Source organism: Vigna umbellata, chromosome 10, assembly GCF_029865625.1.
Source record: "Vigna umbellata cultivar VRB3 chromosome 10, Vumbellata_1.0, whole genome shotgun sequence".
NCBI lineage: Eukaryota > Viridiplantae > Streptophyta > Magnoliopsida > Fabales > Fabaceae > Vigna > Vigna umbellata.
Genome location: NC_142174.1, coordinates 13,863,043 through 13,889,298, shown reverse-complemented (window position 1 = coordinate 13,889,298; position 26,256 = coordinate 13,863,043). Strand labels below are relative to the sequence as shown.

Sequence of the window (26,256 nt, the reverse complement as noted above, 5' to 3'; positions counted from 1 at the left end):
TAGAACCAATTTTTAGGATCCGAATAAGAAATATAAATATATATATATATATAATATATATATATATATATATATATATATATATATATATATATATATATATATATATATATATATATATATATACACAGGTTTATTAGCTTAGGTAACCGTATACTAAAATTTTAGTTTACAAAAAATATCTTTTTACACACACACACACATATATATATATATATATATATATATATATATATATATATAATATAATCCGAAAGTTTTTATACCATTTTAATTATGGTTAAATTTATATATAATTTAATGTAATTAATTTAAGATAAATTGTTTTACTGCTTTTGAATATAATTTATATCATCTTAACAAACATTACTTAGTACGCTTAAAACTATGTATTTTATAAATTTATAAAAAAATATTTAGTTATAATTTTTTGTATGCTACCACTTAGATATTTCAAATTTAGACTTTTATTTTAATTTCTCTTTTTCTTTTATGTATAATAGGATTCAGAGTTAGAATTTAGAGTTTAGAATTAAAAAAATTAATGGAAAGACAAAACTAGAATAAGTTATGAGTTCAATTTGTATAAGTGAATGATGTCACTGCTATAAAAAAAAATCTTTAAAAAAGAATTTTTTTATTAATTTTTCTATTTCTATATATTTAAATTCAGGTTTAGATTCCTCCATCTTCACTTCCCTTATTATTTTATTCTCTTTTAAACCAAAACATTTTCAATAACGATTATTTTAATGATGATTTTTTATACTATCATTTTATAATAATAACCTTTTTATTACAATAAAATAAACTTGCCTAAAATAGTGTCAAGACGAAGGTTTTTGATATAAGAAATTTTATATATAAAATTTTTCATCCATATCATACTCATTTAAATCGATTTCAATAACAAATAATCTGTTAACTTTTTTTAAAGTATTCATATATAAAAAAAGTTGTAATATATAGAATTTCAAAGATTAAAAATGAAAAAAAAAATTTACTATATAAAAAAAAACTCCTTTGAAATGTCTTTAAACAAATTTCCTTACAAGAATCTAAGAGGAATTTTAAATCTCTTTTTTAAAAAATGATTAATTTAATTAATTATATATATTTAAACCAAATAAAACTTACTCATTATTTTAAAGTTAACTTTTATTAACTATTATAAGTAATAATTAATTGTTTTGTCATTAAGTTCATATGAGAATTAATCATTAAAAAAAATAAGTAATAATATTATAAAGAGCAATTTCTTAAACAAATTTAAATTGAATGAATCTTTACCCCAATATGAATACGATCTCAACATGAGACATGCTATATAAGACCTCAAAATATGTATACGTTAAAACTAGGTTTAATATCTTTTTTGTCCCTCGAGACAAATGTTCAATTGCGTCCTACGTTTTTTCGAAGTTTATGCAATTAAGTCCTTTTTGGTAACGAGTTAATTTCTTGCAACTGTACTGTTAAAAAATTAACGCCGTTACCAAAAATGGACTTAATTACACATTTTTTTTCATAAGTCGGGAACACATTGAACTTCGAAAAAAACGTACAACGCAATTGAACATTTGCCGCCTTTCCAAGAACCAAAAATGGTATTAAACCTTAAAACTACTATAGTGGTATTAAGATATATGATATAGTGGTATCCTCTTAAAAGAAAAAAAATAAGAAATCTTGAAATTTACCTTGAGTTAAAATACTACAATAAATTAGGTTGTTTCACACCACTCGCTTCTGAAGCTGTTGCTATGCGGAGTTCTGGAATTACACATTCTTTTTCTTTTCTTTTAATTACAATAATAATTATAACAATATAATAACAGAAAAAAGAGGGACAATCATGGTTTATCTCGCCGGTGCCGGATACAACGCAGTCGTCGGAATGAATAATCGGAGGCCAAAATTCTTTACGTCAATTATACCGAACAGCATAATTTCAACGCTATACGACGTCGCTTTTCTGTGTCGGTGTTGCAGAGAACATGACTTCAGTAGCACTTCTGAATCAGCTTGGACAGATTTTCCCGTAGAGAACGCCTACGAGCTGTTAGGAGTGTCTGAGACCAGTTCCTTCACCGAAATTAAAGCATCGTTTCGAAAATTGGCCAAAGAAACTCACCCAGACCTCGCTGGGTCAAGCAGTGATTCCAGTGTGTCTCGACGATTTGTGCAAATTCTGGCTGCTTATGAGGTTTGTGCAAATCATGCTCAGGCATATGAATTATGATTAGCGTCTTTCATGACTATAGCCTCAATCGAAGGTGTAGAGGTGATTTTATTAGAGCTTGAATACAAACGAATCAACCATGCTTGGCTTGTAGAAGAATGCCCTATAATTATGTTGAGGGGATATTTCCTTGAAGGTGGTGTTTAGTGGGCTGAATAATTAGTTGTTTGAATATCCTGAGTACGAAGTTGATAATTAAATGCATGTGAAATTGAGAAATAACATACTCGTAATAACGTTTTGACAGTTATTTTGTTTCTCCATTGCATCTGTTTAGTTAGCTCTTGATCACAGAAAAAATTGTCAAATTGATGCAATGAGTTATTAGAAACTCCCCTGGATACTGATATGAATAATGTGAACAACTGTCGCTTTCTCTTGAAGGATTTTTGGCATCCAATAGTTCAATCAAATGAAAAATAAGACGGGAAGTTGCTTAATGGCTATCAATGTTTGAATAAATAGCATCAATTTGATAGATCTGCTCCTGCCATTCTGGTGTTCAATTACTATATTGTTCTTGTACGCATTTGCTTTACCGGAACACGGGCCAAGTTAATAGTGAGACAAACTGATTGTGTGTATTTTTTTTCTTCAATTTCGGAAATGTTATACGGTCTAATGCATATTCTGTTGGTGCTTTTTGCTGATTTGTTGCCTACAATGTGTTCATCCTATTGGCAAGATGACCACGTACTTCATGATTTTAACTTCTGGAATTTTACAGAATATAAATTGAGTTTGTGTGGGTAACTAGAGTCTAGAATTAGGTTTTACCTTGGCTACATCACAGGGAATACTGATTGTCTATGATGCATTGCAGATTCTTTCAGATTCTCAAAAGAGAGCCCATTATGACATGTACCTGTTGTCTCAGAAAAAGCTTATGCAAAAGCATTCTGAACAGGGTTCAAAATTGTATATTTACAAATCACAAGCTACTACGTTAAAGGAGATGGAAGTTGTTGAATGGTTAAAATGGTACAGATTAACTATAAATAATATTTTGTCAGAAAAGAGGGTGGTAGATGGAACAGGCTATTTTGATGTACTTGAGAGAGATTTTTATTCAGCTATTCATGCAGCATACTATGGTCCTGAAATTGATTCTATGCCCATGGAATTTCTTCCTGACTGCTTTGAGGCAGAGGAGAGGTCTTCTTATGAAACTCCTGAGGTTTTGCACTTAGTTTCAGGTCGTGATCTTTTCGGAATGGTTTGCCTAGCCAACAAGGTTCCAGAGATATCAACAATTAGCAATGAAATGTTAGCATCTTTTAGATCCTTCCATTCAGGCCCATGTCAATCTGTAACAAATGTGAATGACTACAGGAAAGCAGAAAGATCAGATGATTTTGAAGCCTATCAAGGTCTCGGCTCTGAAACTTCAAGTATTGTATCAGATGCATATAGACATCTTGAATTGCACATATCAGGAAGAGTTGTTGCTACAGCATCTAGGACCCTACCTAGATGCTGTTCTGATGTAATGCAGACAGAAGATACTGAAGATCACATTCAAGTGTTCCTTAACTTATATGAAGATCCCAAACATATCATGAGTGATTTTTGGAAAGGCTACCTAGCAAATGGTGCAGTTGGAAGAAGAATTCATTTGGGAACTATATCTGGACTTGGGAGCAGTCCGGATGAAGGTTGTTGTTATGTTTACAATGACAAGGGCACAAAGACCCATGCGATTATGAAGCATAGAACATTGATGGTATGTAATGTTGCTTACCCATGGTCTTGATGCTTTAACATTAGCCTCTTTGGGGAGATATTTCTTTCTTACTTCAGTCAAACAGTACAGTCTGTCTTATATAAAAAGAGAAATAGTATGCCATAATGGCAGATTACAACTACAAAAAGGAATCAGGAGAGGTTCCCGTCACAATATAAACACAATAAAGGTTGATTACCCAATTTATAAAATATTTACTGTCTAATCTAATCAATCAGAATACTTACAATGATGAAATCCATAATATTTACTGACTATTATAATAATAGATTGATTCTAACAATCAAGATGGAAATTTTACTTTTGCATTAGTATTAAGTCTTGTTTGTTTTTATTTCTAATATTTTCGAATATAAGAAACATGGTTTGCGTTTCGTGATCTTGCTAGAAACTTATTCATTTAACTTTATATAGCTAGATGCTTACAATTATGTCATGTTATGATAAAATGTTCAGGTGAAGCATATGCACTGGTATCAGGTGGGTGAGAAAGTTTCAGTTTGCGAGTGTAGATGCACTAGAGCACATTTACCACCAAGCAAGTAAAGCTCTGACATCTCTCTAATTGTATTGATGTTTGAGTTTGGCACAACAATCTCTTTGGGGCTCATTAATGCGTATACCCCGATGCTGTCTGCTCTTTTATCATTTGATAATTTGTTTGTCTTTTGTTTGGGTGAACATTGGATTGTTTCCTTGTAAATAAGGAAACAAATTCCGTGTTAATTTCTTTGTCAGAACTTATGGTCTTTTATGTTCACCAGTCTTCTCTTCCCATGTCTCTCGCCCCCACCCACCCCCACAGTTCTCTAAGTGTTAAGCTAAGCATTGAAGCAATTTGGCCATTGGGTTAGTTAACTTCCAATTATCTAGAAAAATAGTATTTGTACACCTCCTCGGGAAAAAAACCAGAATTGATGGAATAATAGTGGTTTGTGGATTTATTACTCAGAAGTCTTTCTGTATAACCAGAACTGCTTCTAACTGCAAAGTTAAACTAATTGCTGTGTCTCAAGATTATTGAAACTTTCCGTGATGCCTCAACTTGTTATTTATGAAGATGGAGATTGTTTACTGCTCTCTCATTACTGTTTATAATACATTTTAATAATTTTAATTCCATCATTATACAGATTTTGGCTATTTGAGCCTCGCTGTGGTTTCCATGACATAGGGGGTTGGTACGTTGAGACATATGGCAAAGATAAGCACGGTCGTACAAAGCCATCACAAAGATTTTGGGATGGCTTGGACTATAACATGCAAGCTGACATGTAAGTTAATTTCTTCTATTTTAACTTCATGAAAATTTATTTAATGTTAGTAACAAAAAATTTTCCTTTTAAAACATATGGTATCAAGGATATGTCTGAGTAAATTTCCTTATAAACACTTTTAGGAGAGGAAAATAAGAAGGAAATATAAAGCAAACATTTCCATAAGTAAACATTAGTGTATATATGAGTTAAAAATAATTCTTACAATTAGTTTACGCATAAAATAATATTTAACATATGGAAAAAATCATTTCACTTTTTTTTCTCATTTTTTATTTTTTTAGAAATGTTTATGAAGAAGTTTACAAAACAAATCCCCGATCATTATTATAGAATAAAAGTATACATACATAATTCTATGGATCTTGGGGAAAATTTGTAATGATCACAGACAAAAAGTTGACATTTGCTTTTTAGAATGTGCACCACCACATTTGCTTTTTAGACAAATTTGTTTTGTTTAAACTTTTTTTGAACTTATTGAAGTCTGTTTGACATGCATTTTGGCTTGATAAAGTGGTCAGCACCACGACCACATTTCATATATGTTTTTTAACAAGAATTATCTTGTCACCATTTATATAAAAGACAAGTTGTTAAGAAGTATAAACCTGTTATATAACAACTTCAGCTATGCTCCGCATAATCAATTCTGAAAACTTTTAGTTAACTTTTTCTGCCAGTAGGAATCAAATATCTCCTTTTTAAACTAGTGTCTTCCATTTTGGACATTTAAAAGTGGTAGAAAGTAATTAACATTTTAGAAACTATCTCCCTAAGACCCAACCAAGTATTTACCTGTCAAGTATACTGACTGTAGCAGTACTACAACCTGCAGAAGACTTCATCCAGCAATGTATTTGTTTGCTCTTGCATATCGGACACTTGATCTTGAATACGCTAAAGCAAGCAAGAAATCATTTAGGAATGTTGTTGGAGCACAAATGTTTCGAGTTATTCATTGGTGCAAGAAACTTATTCAATAGGTATGTATCTTGACAATGTTAACAAATTGATTGTGTCCTTGCTAGAACAATTTTGAATGATCAGCAATCACTTAATAATCTCTATTTAGTGATTTTGGAAGAAGATATTGCTGTCAATTTATATTTACAAGATTCTTGGATGGAATGCTCTGTAACTACTGAAAGGAAAACTCATTACAAGCCTCAAGTAGTTCTATGACTTGGTTAGAGGAGATTCAACTTTTCATTTGCCTAGTGATGGATATATTGGGTAAATACTGAAGTCAATTCACTTGGGCAGGGATTGGCTGGAGTCACTTCAACTTTTTATCATGTCTGAGGCTCTTTGAAGCAACATTGATTTTGTCAAAAATATTCTCTTGCGCTACTTGTCTCAGAAATGTTATGCAATCCGAAGGTTCACGGATATACTTCGTGCATTTCTATGCGTACAACACAAATCTGCAGTTGCCTTTATGCGTTGTTAGACAAAGATTCTTTATCTTGCTCAGTGTTATGGAAGCTAGTTGTTTCACTGCACAATGAGTTTCATCCCCTTATTGGAAAGGTCATGAAGCCGGACGGTTTTCTGGAATTTACTTCGACATCATATCTCCTGGTATATAAAATACAATTTCTGCTTACATAGAATTGTCCCTATAGGCATGTGGAACTTACGTCTGTCTACTTGTATAAGTGTATATATTTTAAGAAAGTTTTTCTTCTTTATATTCCTGCCCTCTTAAATTTGTTGTTCTTCTCTCTGGATTTATATGCAAAAAATGACTGCCATGACATGTAGTTTATATTGTCCTGTTATTGTTAGGTTTGATCGTACGTTTCTTCACTCTCTATTTCCGGCTTTGGCTTTGCTTTGAATGACTTAAACGGTTTTCTCTACTAATAGAATACGCCTTGGACCATTGAGTCACCACAATTGCAAACTGCTTTTACTAAATGAAATTGACTACATATGCTTTTCTTTATCCTTTATTTGACCAGATCATCCCATTTGCAGTATTGTCCTCCTGCTAATGCTCGATAATACCTATCCCTACAATAGACAGGTCTTCCATCAGCAGCCTCAGCAGCTGCTGCTGCTAGATCATCATCAGTTATCACCTCCACTGGCAATTTAAGCAACTCCTCTTTTCTACAATATGCATTAAAAAATGCAATCACATTGTGGACAAACTCTGGAAGATAGTAAAGGATCTTTGTGTCTTCTCTTACCTCAGGTTGAGCTTTGTGTTAACCTTGGGAACGGTTTGTTTAATTTCTTCCGTGGAAAAGGTAGTTCGAAGAAAATTCTCCACCGGTGTAGCAAATATAAATAGCATAACTCCTGTGACAAGCAATGCTCCTGTCCCAACTAGAGTTTGCTTCAGCAATTTAACGACTGGTTTAACCTGGGAACATGAAATATACGTCAATTATGCTGCAAGAAATCGAAATTAACATACTGCTCTTCTAGTCTGTATCCAAAATTGTTCTGAATTCAAGCAATGCTGTGATGTTCCGTACCTTGTAAGAGCCCAACAATCTATCACGAGCTAGGATCTGCAAATAAACTCAGTTTTCAGATTATATAGCCTGAAATAAGTATGTCACTGAGTAGTAGTAATGTTTAATAGCACATTTCAGCTACGCTTTATTCTATAACCTTCGTATTCACTATTTCTGAACAAACCTTTTTCTGTTTAATGCTTAATCAGGAAGTGTCTCTTACAATTTTGAGAGGCAAATACAGTTGCTAACCTATTAGTTATTCGAATTTACCAATGTCCCCACTTTTTTTCTCTTAAAAGGCCAGTAGTTGATAAAATTTTATCCTTGTTCCTACCTGACAAATCCTGCTGTAAGTAAAATCATCAATTTGTCGGTTTCAATGTATATAGCGCACTGACTCTATAGCCTTTGGTACTTTTGTTCCGTTCTTAGGTACAGTAAGAATGTGTAAAAGAGGCTAACCTCGGGCGGCTTGACCCACATCTGCCCGTCATACCATCCACTTTCTTCATAAGGGATGACCGCTGATAGAAGTCTATCACCAACATAACTCCAACCCTGCATTGTTATTCAATTATCTTAATTGCAACAGTTATTTAACGGTGAAGGTGCTGAGGCCATATTCCAGTCATTTAATCATAAGGTATAGTTAGTGTGAATGACAAACAGATTACATTCAGTTGAAAACCTCATTATGTTGTGCACTTGGCAACTATACAAACACCATGCATGAAGACTACACAGAATAGTAAATTCGTTTTGAAATCTCTGTCTGCCTCACCGTCATCTCCCGTTCCCCAGTACTGAAGTGATTGTGACATGAAAAACAAAAAGAGTAGTAGAACGCACCAAATAAATCCTCAAGACGATCAAAGACACAATGAAGAGCGTTCCTGTTCCAGCAGCTAGTATAAATCTTAGAGGCTCCTGCAAGATTTTGACAGTTGATGCAAGTCAGAGGAATTTTTATTAGCCACTTTATAAATGTTTTTGTTTGTGTGCAGCTGGCAGGTATCCTTGTCCATACATCAAAACATCTTTGTGTTTACTTGATTTGATACCCAATTACATGCACATATTTTATCTTCCTTACTCTAGAAGGATTAAAGCTTGCAGCCGCAATTGGCCCTCCAAGAACTGTAAACACTCCCAACCAAAGACCTCCCAGGCGAAGGAAGAACGACCCCGGACCCAGTTCCCCCCAAGAGTACAATACTCCATCCTTCAGAGATGAGTACTCATTTACCTATCACACAGCAAAATCAAGGTTAGCAAACATACCTCAGAAGAAATGAAATGAGCTTTACTGAAACAATAACGCTAACTAATAATTAATTTTAATCCCATCCCATGACCTTATCCAACTAACTAGTTAGATTCGGCCATAAAATTCATGAACTGACATTATACCATGCTAAATCTGTTGATTTTGAAGATCATCTAAAGAAAACACTCATTGCTATCATTGGTCAGTTTACACCTACCGGTCTCTGCTCAAAAGGGACCTCAATTTCCAACCCAGGATCCCAGCTACGTCCTGAAGATCCGCTTGTTTCTCCATCCATCTCATCTTTGATGGCCTTAGCCTTGATTGAAATCCGATGAGGAAATTTTTGAAGCTTTGTGATTATGGATGATCAACGAGCCATAGCTGCTGCCTGGTCTGGCTTGTCTTGCACTTGGAATTAATGAACAGTAGAGATTTAGTCTAATCATTATTGGCTGAGTGTAAGCTATCACCAGCGCTGCAGAACAGTGGAGGAGGAGGAGGAAGAAGAATAAGCTATTATGATCACTGATTTACGTGGAGGAGGAGAACAAGAAGTTAAAGACTGTATTTTCCAGATTTTGAAAGATGAGTGAGAGACCCTATGTGGCCCTAGCCAACCTCTTTGTTATGTGGACAAGCTTCTTGTCCACGTGGGCTTCTTGGGTACCGTCCATCTCATGCGGTTAACACCCATGGGACTTAGATTATCCGAACCAAATGCATTTCATGCTTTTATATTTTTGTGGTCTCTAGAAACGCCAAGGGAGCAACGTGGCCGCGGTTCCCTTGCACGCAAATTCGTATTTGTTTCTGTTGCCTGCACGCAGTGAGAACAAGCATGACCAATTTGGCAAAACGACGGCACATCCACCATCAGTATCATCAGCCTGGCCAAATAAAGCGGGAGTTCTAAAAATTTGTATATTTTTCACTGCTATGTAGACATATAATTATTTACGGTTAAACCACTTTAGTTGTGTTATGGGTATTTTTCAGTTTGATTTCGTTTTTATAGAATTTCTAATTGAGTCCTAAAAAGTGTTAATTTGAATCAATTAGACTCCTATCACTAAATTGGTTTAACGAGATTAAATTTTTTATTAGCTGGAACGTTGACGTGGCTAATTTTTTAAAATCATTGACACATCATTCTGTCACGTCAGCATCATCTTTCCCAACAGCACAAACCTCATTTTAATTTATATTTTTCCAAAAGAAAAATTTTCTACAGAACCCTACTTATACTTGTTTTTCCCCATTATAGTTTGTTCTTGTTTCTCGAACAAAATCCAGCTTTGGGTTCTTCTTCGGACATAGTCTCCTCCTCTTCCTCCGTTTTGGTTAAAGCCGCGTCACAAGAGGGAGGCTCCCTTCCTTTTCTTTATTCTGTTTCTTCTTGAAGTATGTGTTTTGTGGCTAGGGAGTGAGTTTTTTGTGCTCTTCGTCTCTGTGGTTCGCTTTATAGATAACCATCATTCTTCTCTTCTTTTTCTTGGTACCATTGCGGCTTTGCAGGAAAGGGAAAACACCTTTCTTTTACCTTTGCTCTGGTCTGGGTTGGGTTTTTTTAGGGAGGAGAGACGAGTCCCGGCGGCCTAGGCTCGACCTCCGTCTTCGCGGCACAGTGATATCACGACAACAAGGCCTCCATGACGCGAGTGTTCGTGCTAGATGTTCCCACAGAGTGAGTTTCTGGGTTGATGACGTCTTCACGGTAACGCGATTCGACGTGACCGGTGCTGGATTCGCGGGGTTCAGCTGCTCGCGTTTTGGGTTTTCTCTGTGTTTTGATTCACGTTTCAGGGTTCTGTGCTTGCAATTTATTTTTGCAAATTAGGGGCTAGGGTTTTCGAACTGGGTTTTGAGTCTTTTTCTGGATTCTAGTTCATTGATGCAGATTGGTTTGTTATGCGAAAAAGAAGACCCTGGCGGTTGTCATATGTTAGGAATTTCTGTGATTGTGTTCGATTTTTGCAATTTGGGGTTAGGGTTTTCGAACTGGGTTTTGAGTCTTTTTCTGGATTCTAGTTCATTGATGCAGATTGGTTTGTTGTGCGAAAAAGAAGACCCTGGTGGTTGTCGCTTGTTAGAGATTTCTGTGATTGCGTTCGATTTTTGCAATTTGGGGTTTGATTTTCCTTTTTCGTTTATGTTGTTGCAATCTGGGGTTTGTGCGGTTGACGTGGCAGAGTGATGTGTCAGTGGTTTTAAAAAATTGGCCACGTCAACGTTCTGGCTCATAAAAAACTTAATCTTGTTAAGCCAATTTAACGCAGGGGTCCAATTAATTCAAATTAGCACTTTTTAGTACTTAATTGGGGATTCTAAAAAAACGGGGATCAAACTGGGAAATACCCGCGTAAATAGGGACAACTAAAGGGGTTTAACCAATTATTTAATTATCATGAAAGGATTTTGTTTTCTGTCTATATTTTAGTGGTTCAGCCTCTTAGACGTCCGCCCCTCTTAGACGTCCGCCCTGGGAGGGGACGGACGTCTACGAGGCAGAACAAATGAACGCTTTAACTCCCCTGTCAGCTCATTAAACGTCCGTGGGGAGGGGCACGGACGTCTATAATATTATAGACGTCCGACCCCCTCTCCACTGACGTTTAAGGGGCTGAAGACAATTAATTCTTCAACCACCTTGTCAGCACCCTAAACGTCCGACATGGGGGGCCGGACGTCTATAATATTATAGACGTCTGTGCCCGTCCTGCACGGACGTTTAATAGGCTGACAGGGGAGTTGAAGCGTTCATTTGGTTCAGCCTCTTAGACGTCCGGGCCCCTCCCACGGACGTCTATTTATAGACGTCTGTTGTGGGGGGGGGGACGGACGTCTAGAGTTTCACTTATTTATGAATATGCCACCGATCAATATTTTACGTTGGGGCTTTTGTGGACGGACGTTTATGGGGGGACGTTAAAAGCCAATTCTGCACTAGTGATTATACCTATAAGGTTACAATCAAAGATACAATTTTTTTTGCAAAACTCTGCAGGACGACTATCAAATATTGATATTATGGCTGATAAGTCAGAAGTTGAGGACTAACTACTACTGTTTCTTTGAAGTTCTTTACACGCCTTTAACATGTCATAAAAAGACTAGGAGGCTAGTGTATTGTATATGGTTGAGTACCCCTCGACCACATCAATATTGGTCTCGACCTTAGATGATGCTATGCAAATTACAACTGAATATGTCCTAAGTACCTACATGTAAACATATATAGTAAGCGGCATGGTCAGTTACTTAAAGGTCTACTATAACTAGTGACATACCGACTACTTTGTAAATGTTATTAAAAAATGATCAAACACTTGTTTTGATAAGGTAAATGAGCCACTTAGCTCAAACTCATGACCATTCAGGTAAGAGTCCACAAACATCATAAATAATATTATCAATAATATCACTATCGAGGTATTTTATTTATGTTATTATTAATTACACATTTAATATTCTGCTGACTTGAGAAGCTAACATTGAAACGTTATAACCTCATTCATCTTACAAAAGACAAGGATGAGGAGGAAGACAAATATTTTAAAAGTTGAAAGTTAAAAATATTCATAGAGTTGTTGAAACTTTTGCCGTACATCTTTAATTATGTAAAAACAAAACTATATAATTACGTAAAAAGAAAACCATATAACTATAAAAAAAAGTTATGTAAAAACAAAACCATATAGTTATAAAAATGTTATGTTGATGTTGAGTTATGATATCATTGTACACATCATAAAAAAAAATTGTCAAAGATGTATATTCATGATAGTTTGATAGCTGTTTTTTATTATATTTAAGTTGGATAAAATTCTAATAAAAATTACAAAACAACCACCAAGGAATATTAGCACAACCTCTCCATTAATGAAAAATCAACTTACACAGTCATATCTCTATTATTATATTTAAGGTGAATAAAATTCTAATAAAAATTCAAAAACAATCCCAAGTCACTACGTTTAATGTTAGCCATAACCTCTCCATTAATGAAAAATATGAATTTTTGTCATTAAGTGTAAAATAGTAAATAAGTCGAATTCAATTTAGTTTATTTATTATTTTATTTACATCTTTATTGAAAACATAGATAAGATGAAAATTTACTATTTAAAAATAAATTTAATTTAAATAGTATCAAATTTTGTCTTAATTTAATGCGAATTTACTACAAGAAAAATTGACGGTCAAAATTTGTCGGTGGTATAAAATTCGTTGGCAAAATAAAATATTGATGACTTACTCACGACCAAAAATCTGTCGGTAAATTTTACTGATAAATTTTTTATTTTGTCGGTAATTACCAAAGAAAAAATTCATCGGTAAATATTGCTATCTGATTCATCTTCTTCCTTGCTTTCCCTCTTCGTCTCCTTCTTTCTTTCATTTTTATCAATTAAGAATCGTTGTATAGTGATGGAAAACATTGAATTTAGTTATTTCAGTGAAAAAAAAGCATTTTTATCAATTTTTCTTCTTCTATCTTTCATCTTCAAACATTTTACCAATCCAAAATCATTACAATGGATAAAAGTGGTATTGGATAATGGTGACAATGCTTGAAGCATGAAAGGGAAAGAACAAAAACGACGTTACACGATGGTGACAGTGCTTGAAGTGTGAAAAGGAAAGAAAATAGGCATTGTCCTCTCCCTGCGCGTGTTAGAGAAGAAGATGATGGAGTGAAAGACCTTAATGACATCGATGGAGACAGAGATGACAACCTGAGTGAACGAAGAGGAAGGTGCGTCAAAACTACCATGACTTGAGCTAAGATGGAGACATAGGGGAGTGCAGAAGCTCAATAGTCGAAAATGAGCACTACGAGAGAGGGCAAAATAAATAATACTAGACAAAGGAGAAAATGGACGGAAAATATACATTATTGATAGATTTTTTCGTCGGTAAGTAAAATATACATTATCAATGAACATTACAGACAAATTTTTATCGGTGAATGAAATATTCATTATCAACAAATTTTATTTAGAAAAATTTTTCAATTGATGAAATATATATTATTAACGAAATTTACCGACGACTTTTTTGGTAGATAAAAAAATTAAAATTTGTCGATAATATACATAAGTAATTCAAATCTACCGACATATATATATATTTATCGGTAAAATTCCATCGATAATTTCAAATTTTTTTTGTAATCATATAAATATAAAATCAATTAAAAATAAATGTAATCATCCTTACTACCTTACTTATCTTCTAACGATAGTCGAAGAAAAAGAAATTAAACAAAGTAGAACCGCAATTTATAATTTGAAATCTGATGGAGAGGACTTGTTAGCAATGTTACAGTAATTTTGTTTATGAGGATTTTCCAGATTTATAGCTAAAGTCATTGGCATTTGGATTCGATTAAAATGCCAGATGGTTTTAAGCCAATTCACGTTCCAACAGTAAAATAAACTCAATAATATTTTTACAGTATGTGAAGCGAATCAATGCCAGGGACAAACACGCCAATAACTCCACATGACACATTTTGTAAGAGTCAATGTTGTAACATTTTCTTATAACTCCACGACAAAGGAATCAATGCATAGGTGAGGGATTTCTAGCAGTTGGTATTCCGAACGAGGGATACAAAAAATCATAAAAATGTTTCAAAGTTTAGAAATTTAATATGAATTGAAAGTTTAATATTGAATAAAATAATAAAGATATAAATGTATAAATAAAAAATGTATATATTTATTATTTCAAAATTTTAGGTTGAAAATAATTTCCTAATCTCTTACATCAATTTGTTTACCATATAAAATCTTTATGATGTTTCTTTTAAAAAAAATCTCATAAAGCAAAAACTGTGGAGTGGAAGGAAAAATTGTCCATTTAAAAAAGAATAAACCGTTAAATGTCAGTGACATAAAGACTTTGTCAAAGAAAATGTTAGTATTTAATGTGAATATTTACTTTTAGCATTCAATGCATGAATTACAAATGTGAAACTTAAAAAGTTAATTGAACCACATTTCAATATCACACATTCATTTTATTGTGTACTTGATGAAGAAAACTTTAAATACATTATTGTGTAACATTTTTTAAATTAGTCAAATAAATAATTATTTCATGGCTTTTATCTTTATATATAGGGATACATGCATTTTCAAAATGATTTTTTTAATTTAACATTTTTATCACATTCCCATTAATATCCAATATATTCTTATTTGGAAAGATCGTATTATCATACATAAAACAAGAAATAATTATTAAAAGAGCGTTGTAAACCGATGTCTTAGAAAATGTTATAAACTCTTTATTTATTTCCTTTAAGTATAAACTTCGTCATTAAAGAATTAGTAAAACATATTTACATAATCATTAAACTCTTCTTTATTTGTAAGAAAATATAAACCTTACTAAAATGTGAGAACCTAAAATCTAGATTAAAGGAGTGGATTAGTGCATTAGAATAATAGAACCAGAGTTATTATTTTATTATAAAAAAATGGATTCTGAAAAGCCTGGTTCATTAGTCTACTTACACTATCTCTCTAAAAACTCAGTTTTTCTTTTTCTCTGCCTTCTCTCTACCACAACTCTGTCTTCTCTCTTCCATTCATCTCCCTGAACTAGTAGATTTCTGTTTAGGTGGCGCTCAAACGTCCGCGACGTAGAGGACTTCAAAACCATCTGATTTGTTTTGGGTTCTAAGCTGGTAAGTCCCTTCATGCAACCTCCTCTCTATTCTTGAATGGAGACATACATTCTTGTTGGTTGCATGTGCCTTCTTGCTTTTCCTTTTTCCATTTCTACTCAATCCTAGCTCTAAGAGCTGATTCCATCACCATTTAGGGCACTGTTTAGGTCCCTGCTCTGTGAGGTACTGTTAGGGCTTTCCAGCGAGCTGTGCGATTCAGTCAAGTCGCTCTAAGGTAAGGGGAACTAGAATACGTTTTTAAATTGGTTGCATGTGGTGTATGCATATGGATTTTTGTACTATTATGCTATTGATGTTGTGCTTTGATTGAGAAGATTTATTTGCATGTACTGGATTGTATGATTGTGGAACTGAAGTGTAATGTATGTATACTATTTTGGATGTATCTCATTTATGTAATGTCTATGTTGATGTATTTGGGCTGAGAGATATGTTGTAACAATGAATGGATGGAAAACTTGGTATTCTGTAAGGGTTTTGGGTCACTTGAGAGGAAGTGAGGTAGTGATTTTGGGAAGTAAGGGTTCTGGGCACATTTGGGTTGTTGGGACATCTTAGGCAAGTCATTTGTGACCTGTTAGGATCATAAAACTGGACTAGAACATGTTAGAAGTGGTAAAATCGAAATTGGGTCCTTAAGTTGTGGAAATTGATGTTTCAAAAGATAAAATTTGATCTTAATCACTTTAGATAGTAATAGGGAGAGTTATGATCATCTAGACAAGTTTAATTAGGTGTAATACAAGAATTAAGGGTGTTAGAAATTGGATAAGAGGCCTAGAAATGGTAAAGGCTGGTGTGAGTGTATGATTATGCAGAATTTGCATTCTGCAAATGATGCAGAGTCGCTAAGTGAGCTGTCTCGCATAGCGAGACCCTGTAGAGGGTGCTCACTGTCTGAGTCACTCGCCGTGCGAGCTGATGCGCTGTGTGAATGACTAGAGGGTGCTGCTCTCTGTTTGTGGATTCGCTTGGCGAATCCTGTCGCTATGCGACTGAGGGTGGTATGGAACCACTGTCCTTTTAATTCGAAGAGCGAGATGGGCGCAAAGCGAGAGGGTTTGGGGGTGTGGTCTCTGTCTAGGCTCTCGCATAGCGACCTGGGTGCGCTATGCGAGAGGTTGGAAGTCTGGTGCATGCTGCGAGTTAATTCGCTATGCGAATTAAGGGGTGCACTGTGCGAGACCCTCTTGTCTCGCCTTGCGAATAGGGTGCGCTGTGCGAATCCTCTTAGTCCAGAGTTCTCTTTTGCTATCTTTTTGGTTGAATTAAGTGTGTGGAATGTTTGGAATGCATAATATGATGGTGGTAATGTGATTATATTGAAAGTATGGGAGTGTATGAAACATGTTTGGTGATTGAAAGTATGTGGTTTTAAAAGTATGGTTGATGAACGTAATTCCATGGATCTCAAGGGAGGTTACATGGTGGTGCCTTATGTTATTGGACGTAATTCCATGGATCTCAAAGGGAGGTTACATGGTGGTGCCCTATATTATTGGACGTAATTTCATGATCTTCAAGGAGAAGATTCATGGTGGTGCCCTTAGTGTTTAGAATGATTTACATGGTAGCTCAGTCTTGGGGGTTATCCTGAAACTACAATGGTCAATCATTCTGAAGTAGAGAGGATTGAATCATGTCGTGAGTAGTAGCAGGAGGTCCTAGTCTTGGGTGCTTCCAGTATAGCCCAAGGTGAGTGATAACGGACTAACCTCGTGAGTGTGGTAGGGTGAAACCTATTGGCAATGGCTTTGCAAAGCAGTAGAGGCCACCACGAGTGCATGACCCGCCATAGCTCGGCAATCATTCTAAGTCCGGACGAGTCAAGTTTAAGTGCAACAAGTCACGTTTCTGTAGTGTAGTGTATCTGTCTTTACTTGCATGTGTTTGTGACTGCTATAACATGATTTTTGTATGTCTAGCTCACCCTTGCTTTTGTATTTGTGTTTTGCTTGGTATGCTTTTCTTTTACAATGATCATCCACTTGGATGTGAGCAGAGGCGGATGAGGTGCTTCTGGAGCAGGCTTTGGAGGAAGATGATGCTGCTACTTAGTCTAATTAGGACTCTAAGTGGTTCCTTATCTTTTGAAATACTTTATTATATTTAAGTTTTAAATTATGACTCAATTTGGAATGACAGTAAACTTAATAACTTTATTTACAGTCTACTCTAACTGTTCTCTTATATTAAAATGTGGACTTACTATATTATATACCTCTATATAATCTGGAATGTTAAAAAAATGTTAATATTTGTAAGTAGTTAAAATAAAATCAGTTTTGTTAACTAATAAAATTATTAAGCTTTATAAATATATTTTGTAATATTTTTACATTCATGTTTAACTTGAATAAAAAATAATTTATATAGATTATATTGTCATTTGAAAAATATTTATCTTGTTATTCTTAGAAAGACTAACGTATATTGTTATTTTATTTATAATTGTGCTGTACTTTTATTGTTGTTATATGTTGAATTTACTGTGAAGTTTATTAATTAAATATTTATTTATTATCAGATTCACCATTGTACAGTTAATAGTAAATATATGTTTGAAATAGAATTCAAACTTGTCATTATCATTATTAATTAAAAAAAAACTTATTTAAATACCTTTATTGTTTAGTGTGTTAACTTTTTGCCTTTTATACACATAATCAGATTTGTATTATTTATACTAATCAGATTTTCTTAATCGAATAAGTGCTTCTATTAATCAATTAACTAAAATTAAATAACTTAATATTAAATTCATCAGTATAAAAAACAAAATAAAATAAGTTTTCTTTTTACATTTCTAGAAAATAAATATTCAGAATTTTTAGTGCACATCGTAGAGAGTTTTCGGTTTTGTTTTTTAAGGCTCACATGTCTGGTTATACATTAAACTTTAATTAACTAGTTATTGAATGCATTATTAATTCATATTTGGTACTGAAGATTGGATTTAATGCAAATTCAAATCAATCAACAGTGGACCTAAACAAGGTGCAGCAGCTGTAAATCCGTTAGGAAAAAAGTAGTTAGCAGCTGCAAGAAGCGCATGGTCAACTTGGGACTCGAATCGGTCACGCGCTATATTGTTCAGAGTTGCTCTGCTCCTGGTAGTAAGTTAGCATTCGTTTTGCACTTCGAACAAAGTAAACCGTAGTAACGCTCCGCACAATCCACATGAAAACCAAAACGGTTAAGGGAAATTGGAAATGGAATTGGAAGACGAACAGGCTCGGCTTGCCTTTCGTCTTCCTTATATGCATCTTCTTCTTTCTCGCTGGATTCTTTGCTTCCAGTCTTTTCTCTCACTATCAGGTTTTCCTTCACAACAATCCTAATCACGTTGTTTTTCTGTATTTTAAGCTCTTTTTTTCTTCGATTTTTGTTTTATTTTGCTGGAAAGTATTTGAAATAAGAGATCGCTGGAATTTAGGAACGTGAAGATGACCTCAGGCTGATGCCGAGAGCGAGAACAAGGTTAACTGAAAAATCGACGGAGGAGGAGACTGGGTATCATTTGTTGCAAGCTGGAGAGTCCGGAGAAGATTCCATTACATCGATTCCTTTTCAGGTGCGCGATTTCGCTTCTTCATGCTTCGCAAGTTTTTGCTGAAATGTTCTTCTGCTAGGGTAGATAAAATCTGCTTTTCATCTGTTTGAAATAGAACAATATCTTTTGATTAGTTTATTACGGTGAATTTACGTTAATATTTTGATTTCGTAAACGTTTATGAGATGATCGCATCTCTGAAATTTATAATTTCAATTGTTGTGTGAATGTGATAATGTTGGGCATACGATTCTGTTGGAGGATTTACTTGAGCAATTGAGCTTCGAGTTTCAAATAAACGTGTCCTTGATTTGTGGTCCTTAGGTTTTGAGTTGGTACCCTCGCGCTCTGTATTTTCCTAATTTTGCGAGTGCACAACAATGTGAAAGCATAGTTAAAAAGGCAAGAGTAGGACTCAAGCCATCATCATTAGCGTTACGTAAGGGAGAAACAGAGGAGAATACAAAGGGAATCAGAACAAGGTAATGTGTAGTTAATATGTGTCTGTGGAATACTTAACTGTCTGCCTTCATTATAAACTGCATAAAGTAGAATGTTAAACCTAGGATTATGATTTTATCACAAATTTTTCCACAAGGTCAACAAGCCTTGCAATGCTTATACCATAAGTCAAAAGGAAGAATTAAGTCCTGGAATTGCTAAGATAACAAAACTAAGATGCATGATTGGTTCCAATGGTGATTATGGTGAACCAGACAGATTTCAAGTTCTGAGAAATTAGACGGAATCTGTTCGTTTCCTTTATATTTGCTCTCCTTCCTATTCCTTGCCTCTAACCAAGTCCTTATCAATGCGACTTGTTTTTATTTCCTGAATCTTGACCTTTTATCTGCTTGAAGATAGAATAACTTAAAGCCTCATTGTGGTTCTTAGCTGATAAGTTTTATAAATTTATTATGCTTTAAACTAAATTCCTTTAAAAGTATCCTCAAGTAATCCTTAGGAGTTTCAATTAGTGAGACTTTTGGTAACATGCTGATATTTTATACGCCTCTCCGTGGTATAAATATAGTCTACTCAAGATAAATGATCTGGCCCATGGGAGAGAATTGGCGATTATGGTTATGAGGACCTCTTCTCCTAAAATCCAAAGATGCACATTATGTAATATAAAGTCATATTGTGAGCTTATGTTATGTCTACATTTTTCTTTTAACAGCTATGGTGTTTTTATGAGTGCTTCCGAGGATGAAACGGGGACTTTATATGCCGTTGAGGAGAAAATTGCCAGAGCAACAAAAATTCCTAGATCTCATGGAGAGGTAAGATCCCTACTCAATTTGCTGTCTCGCTCTGCAGAAAGGACATTTTGAAAATGCTCGTTTACCTGATTTACTAAATGAATTCTCTTATGGTTTTTACTTCAGTTAATCGATTGTTTGAATTTGTATCTGTAATACGAAGTAAAAACTGTTAATTTACAGAAGCTTTTCATTTCTAGTAAAACTAGTATCATCCATCAAATCTATTACTTCTCCAGAGCACTAATTATTAGGGAAGAGAAAAAGGCTTTTTGCACAAGTAACCAATCGAACCCTGTTACTTGGTATCTGGATTTTCCTTCTTAAATAAGCCACTTTTTCCCTTTTGGTATCAATTTCTATATTTTCTGCAAAACCTATTCTTTGTTTCAACTTTCTCTTTAATGGCTTTAGTCAAAGAAAATACATCAGGTACGTTACCAAATTGTTTCTTTAATAGGTGTACACTGGTCCTTTGACGTAACCTTATTTAATGTTTGAATGCTCTAGAATAATGTTTCGTGAATGTTACATTGCTTGCCATACTTCTGCTTTATCATCTTCCCAACACAAAATGAATTGACATCGGGTACTTCTGTTGGCTCAAAATTCAGTTAATGAAAGTAAAGAAATGTTAAGACTTAATGTGGGAAATGAAGCAGAGTTGAGACTACTGAGGGAATTTATGGCGCTTAGTTGGATTGATACTTTCAGTTTTTAGGGTGTTAGTTAGAATGGTGTTGAATGGAAGTTTTGCACTTTCCAAGAAAAGCAAGTGTTAGATTGGATTGAATTGAATTGGAAGTAGGTTCAACTGAATTGAATTAAATAACAAACACACTTCTAATAGATGGTTCATCGTGTCGAAGTTGCAGAGGAGAGATAATGCTTTTCTATATACTTTATTTTTTCTTTTGATAATCGAATCTTTGCAAAAAATTTGTTTCTAAGTGTTCTTCTGAGAATGTATGATAATATTACTTATTATTATTTTATTTATACTCTTATTCTTACTTAATTTTTAATTAGTTTACGTATGTTATTATTTTGATGTAAAAATAAGTAAGGGCGAAATAAAAAGATTTAAAAATATTTTATTAAAATTAAGAAAAATTATTGTTTTTTATTTTTGGTGTCGTGGAATCTGTTAGCACCTTTTCTGCATTCTTAACTGCCAAGTAGAGGGGAATTGAGAGAGGACCGGGGGAGGCAGGGATCGCAGAGGCAGGACTACATTGATGTATACGAACCATAATAGCTGTAAACAATGATCAACGTTCAACATAACGGTCATGCTATTCAGATTTTTCCTGTGATAATTTTAATATCTATCCTCCTAATATCAAGATCATTTTGTTATCATAGCTCCAATCTGATGACCATATATTAAACTTAAAATATTGCTGGGATGGGCGAAGTGAAATTCAAAGAATCATTTTATAAATTTGTACCCTGTCGAACGTCGAACGGTAAATTTGTTCCTCACGGTTGGCTATGAGGTTTGTTTTCGTACATTGGTACAAAGGAATCTCCCATAGTTCAACGACACATTTGTGTTGTTGCCACTGAAAAGACGAGCTGCAGAGTTTTTTATTCTTTCCTTTTCAATCAAAAATGTTGCTAGTGAATTTGAACTAAATTTTCTATGTTGTCTTCTGTGAAATAAAATAATAGGGTCACGATGCTGAGAAATAATGCCTCCAACTATGATTTTTTTTTTTAAATTTGTAATATTCAATTTTTCTTTTGATTGGGTAAAATCGAAGTTTTTAACTAGGCTTAAAGTATAGTTTAGAGGTGTTGGCATGTTGCCTTAGCCTTTTAATCAGCCATAATAAATTTTAACTAAAAGAAAGGGGAAAAAATTAAACGCCTTTAAAACCAATGTTCATGTACACCTAGACAATAAATATTAACTTTCCTCGCCTTTGATTTTGTTGAATTTGTAAATGTTCATTTTTTGGGTGATTCTAAATTATCTGAGCAATAATGATGTTTCAGGCATTTAATATCCTACGCTATGAGGTTGGACAGAAATACAATTCTCATTATGATGCATTTGATTATGCTGAATATGGCCCACAAAAGAGCCGACGGGTACGTCTAAAGTAAAACTCGTACATTATCATTTTTAAGCTGTTGTGAATTTTTAGGATGGTTGTTTGCCTACCAGTACTAGCACCGACAACAATGGCACATGGTTTGTCATTTTATACAAAGTTTAATATTAATATTAATGCTTGTGTTAAGTTTAAGATTAATAAACAATGCCAATAAAAAATAAAGATGTATAGAGAATAGAGAGGATAAGAGCATGTAATAATGAACCGAGAACTTATAGCGGAGAGAAAAATTTGTGGATGTCATGTCATTCATATAAATAGTACTTATAGAAGTGAAAGGATGAGTGTCTTCTAATGTAAGCCTTATTTTGTTTTTTTTTTCTCTATTTTTCAAACACAATATTATCTTATTCTTTTTTAGCATGAGAGGTCTTTATCCCTTTTCCTTTATTAGAACATGTCTATGTCGTGACACCTATTTTTCAACATCATTGTGGGGATTTGAAAAACAAAATGAAATCTTATGCATATACACCCAGTAATGTCCTTTATGAGATTTTATTTAAAACTTTCGTTGTTTCTTTTAAACTATAACAAGTTTTAAAATTGGACAAGACTCATGTTGTTTGATAGGTAATTTTTAGAGTTGTTTCTTAATAAAAATACACCAATAATAAATGTTCATTAAAATATAGCATGTTTTAAATATATATATATATATATATATATATATATATATATATATATATATATATATATATATATATATATATATATATATATATATATATAAGTATTTTTAGAACACCACCTATGCTGAGGAAAAGAAAGTGATAGATGGAAAGCTTTTTCACCTTAAAATGAATATTAATTTCTTAAACAGAGGAGTCTAATACTTTAGGTTACACGGAAAAACATTCCCTCTCGGGTATGTATACCTGCATTCATATTAAAATAATATAATCTTAAAAAGATTATAAAGATAAAAGTTGATAAATTATAAGATTATCTTTTACTTGATGATTTATACGGTGTGAGATTATATTTATGAAATACTAAAATTATTTAGTTCAAATAACATAAAAAAAATTGAATTGATATATTTAGTTCCATGGCCTCTCTCAACATTATCCTCTAGCCGTGTTGAGATTTCTTACATAACATTTATATCTATCGTAGTTCCAGAGCTTGCATACGTTTTACGCAAAAATAACACGAGGCCGTCATGATAAATATGCTGTTGTAATTAATTATTTTAGTATGCTTGAGTTCAATTTAATATTATATTTTTTATTTTTATAATTAAAATATGAAAGTATCAATCGGGTAAAAGAAATCGATATTGGAGTTACTGTATGTACAAGAAATTTTCTTTTTAAAAAAAGGTGTGGAAACAGTTAGGCCATGTTCTTTTGAGTGGATTTGAGAGGATGGATTTGAGGGGATTTGAGAGGATTTGAAGATAATTTTTTTTATCGTTTATTTGAGTTAATTTGGAGGTAAATGATAGTGAATTTGAAAATAAATTTTGTGAGAATTAGTATAGAATTGTATTGACATGACAAATTAAAAAAAGTTATTTCCAAATTCACTCTCATTTACCTTCAAATTCACTCAAATAAACGACAAAAAAAATTATCTTTAAATCTTCTCAAATCCCCTCAAATCCATCCTCTCAAATCCACTCAAAAGAACAGGGCCTTAATGATGTATCCTATTCAAACCCCTCGGGGCTGTCCCCATTTCTATTTTCAGTATACCTGATGAACTCAAATTGCATATACTTATCGCCACCTCATTTTGACATTAAAATGTTTTTTTATCTCTTAAACTTACAGATTTTTGTTTAATAAGTTCGACTTTAACTAAGTTCCACGCAGGTAGCTTCTTTTTTGCTGTATTTGACTGATGTTCCAGAAGGTGGGGAGACCATGTTTCCGTTTGAGGTGAAACCAAGTTTGTCGTTACTTTATTAATCACACACATCCCATTTATTAATCTACTTAGGAGGTAATTAGCGTATTATTATTCTGCAGAACGGATTCAACATGGACGGTAACTATAATTTCGAGGACTGTATTGGTTTAAAAGTAAAGCCACGCAAAGGAGATGGGCTTCTATTTTATTCACTATTACCTAATGGTACAATCGATCAGGTTAGTGTTTTCTTTTTCCTGATAACGTTGTCATCATTTTAAACATGTTTAGCAAGGCTGAAAAGGAGGTTTGGGGTTACGAAATGGGTGTTAAAATCACAGACCCTAAACCCTAATGGATAACAGTTTTTTAAGGTGTCTGTCTTTTCAAAAAAAAAAATAGCTTCTAAATGAAGCAAATATTTCCACTTTTATTCTTCACATCGAAATTTATGGTCTTTTGATAATATATTCGGTATTTTTGAAGATTAACTTATTATTTGCACAGAAACAAATAGATACATACCGTATACTTCAAAGAGTTATGTGTGGAAAAGAAAACAGCTCTAAAATGTATTTCTTTCTCGTACAGAAACAGATAGAGAATACATACTTTATACTTTAAAGTGTCCGTCGTATAGAAAAAAAGAGGCTCCTAAATGAATGTTCTTGGAAGTGTCATAAACTCGTAAATAGATAATACAAACCTTAAATTTCAAAGTTCTTGTGTCGAAAAGGGAAAAAAAGGTCCAAATTACTGTTGGAAGTGTGTACCTCTCGAGAAGGAAGAAAGAAGCACAAGGGTAAGACGAGGTATAACAAACTAAAACTCTACGGAGCTTCGAAATTTGAAGGGAAGAAAGTCAGCACTTGACTTGGAAAGACCCATTTTTAGGAGGATTGTGTAAGGAAGGACTCAATAGAATCTATTAAATTAAGATCACTGATTTTTGTTGTTAATTAATAAAATGACATTAATCATGTGCATAACGAGGATAAAACTAGACTTTACATGAAAGAATTAGATTTTACAGGCTTTATCATGGGCTTTCTGTGTATACTTTGGCAGACATCACTCCACGGAAGCTGTCCCGTCATAAAAGGAGAGAAGTGGGTGGCAACAAAGTGGATAAGGGATCAAATACAAGACGATTAAATGAATGCTACCTGCAATTGATTCTCAAGCTCCACTGGTAGCAATATTTACGTCAACAGCCATTTAGATTTTGTTCTAAAATATGTTTATAGCTTTGATGCATAATCGAGGACAAAATTTAATGAGAATTGTGAAGATCTGGACAATGCACATGATATAGCATGCGTGATTCGTAGTCGATAAAAATAAAGGACGTAATCCAGAAGTCAATTGCTAAAAAATATCCCGAAATTCAAAGCTATAACTTTAGACCTTTGCATATGTGAGGAAAGCTTTCTTTCAACAATACTATCTTTTCTAACACATTTTTGATCATGACTGAAACTTATTAAATAAAATGCAAAATCAAATATAAACAGATTTTCAATTAAAAACACTGATTAAAAACACTAAAAACACTTATTGAAAACACTGATTTTTTCCATTAAATATATTACGTAGAAATGAGCATTATTTCACTAAATAACAAGACTTATTATATAAAAATAAGACCCATATTCGAAAAAAAAATGTAAGCATTTCTATCATCTGAAATAAAGTAATTATATTCGGCTACGATAACAGGCCTACTTAGTTATGATTCAGAGCGAAAAAAAATT

General features: G+C 33.5%; 3 protein-coding genes across 10 annotated transcripts; 2 read left to right on the top strand and 1 right to left on the bottom strand.

The window, feature by feature from the left end:
- Positions 1-1,729: 1,729 nt before the first annotated feature.
- Positions 1,730-8,296, top strand: LOC124833454 (Chaperone DnaJ-domain superfamily protein). Of its 8 annotated transcripts, none has more exons than XR_015782588.1 (7): positions 1,732-2,206; positions 3,066-3,965; positions 4,443-4,528; positions 5,120-5,260; positions 6,087-6,249; positions 6,339-6,847; positions 8,170-8,296. XR_015782588.1 is itself a non-coding variant. In XM_088100320.1 (6 exons), exons 1-5 carry the CDS (start codon positions 1,856-1,858, stop codon positions 6,247-6,249), a joined length of 1,641 nt encoding a protein of 546 aa, XP_087956446.1. In that variant the 5' UTR covers positions 1,732-1,855; the 3' UTR covers positions 6,339-6,957. The 8 variants fall into 8 exon arrangements, 3 of the variants coding, with proteins under 3 accessions (XP_087956446.1, XP_087956447.1, XP_087956448.1); XR_015782587.1 differs by lacking the exon at positions 8,170-8,296 and having other exon boundaries at positions 6,339-6,452; positions 6,530-6,957; XM_088100320.1 differs by lacking the exon at positions 8,170-8,296 and having other exon boundaries at positions 6,339-6,957.
- Positions 7,157-9,982, bottom strand: CGLD27 (DUF1230 family protein (DUF1230)). Its single transcript, XM_047307963.2, is given in 8 exon segments — positions 7,157-7,381; positions 7,462-7,637; positions 7,753-7,788; positions 8,200-8,295; positions 8,587-8,664; positions 8,831-8,983; positions 9,222-9,350; positions 9,352-9,982. Coding segments are annotated over 8 exon segments (933 nt in total). The 5' UTR covers positions 9,454-9,982; the 3' UTR covers positions 7,157-7,218.
- Positions 9,983-18,669: 8,687 nt separating this feature from the next.
- Positions 18,670-25,918, top strand: LOC124833486 (putative prolyl 4-hydroxylase 9). Its single transcript, XM_047307984.2, has 8 exons — positions 18,670-19,025; positions 19,144-19,281; positions 19,585-19,742; positions 20,441-20,543; positions 22,524-22,619; positions 24,466-24,531; positions 24,622-24,741; positions 25,571-25,918. The coding sequence occupies exons 1-8, from the start codon at positions 18,888-18,890 to the stop codon at positions 25,655-25,657; spliced, it is 906 nt and encodes a 301-aa protein (XP_047163940.2). The 5' UTR covers positions 18,670-18,887; the 3' UTR covers positions 25,658-25,918.
- Positions 25,919-26,256: the final 338 nt, after the last annotated feature.

Coding starts and splice junctions, on each gene's coding strand:
- LOC124833454 (XM_088100320.1), top strand. CDS start 1,856: ATGGTTTATCTCGCCGGTGCCGGATACAACGCAGTCGTCGGAATGAAT. Junction 2,207..3,065: donor AAATTCTGGCTGCTTATGAG/GTTTGTGCAAAT, acceptor GATGCATTGCAG/ATTCTTTCAGATTCTCAAAA. Junction 4,529..5,119: donor GCACATTTACCACCAAGCAA/GTAAAGCTCTGA, acceptor ATCATTATACAG/ATTTTGGCTATTTGAGCCTC.
- LOC124833486 (XM_047307984.2), top strand. CDS start 18,888: ATGAAAACCAAAACGGTTAAGGGAAATTGGAAATGGAATTGGAAGACG. Junction 22,620..24,465: donor GCCCACAAAAGAGCCGACGG/GTACGTCTAAAG, acceptor AGTTCCACGCAG/GTAGCTTCTTTTTTGCTGTA. Junction 24,742..25,570: donor CTAATGGTACAATCGATCAG/GTTAGTGTTTTC, acceptor ATACTTTGGCAG/ACATCACTCCACGGAAGCTG.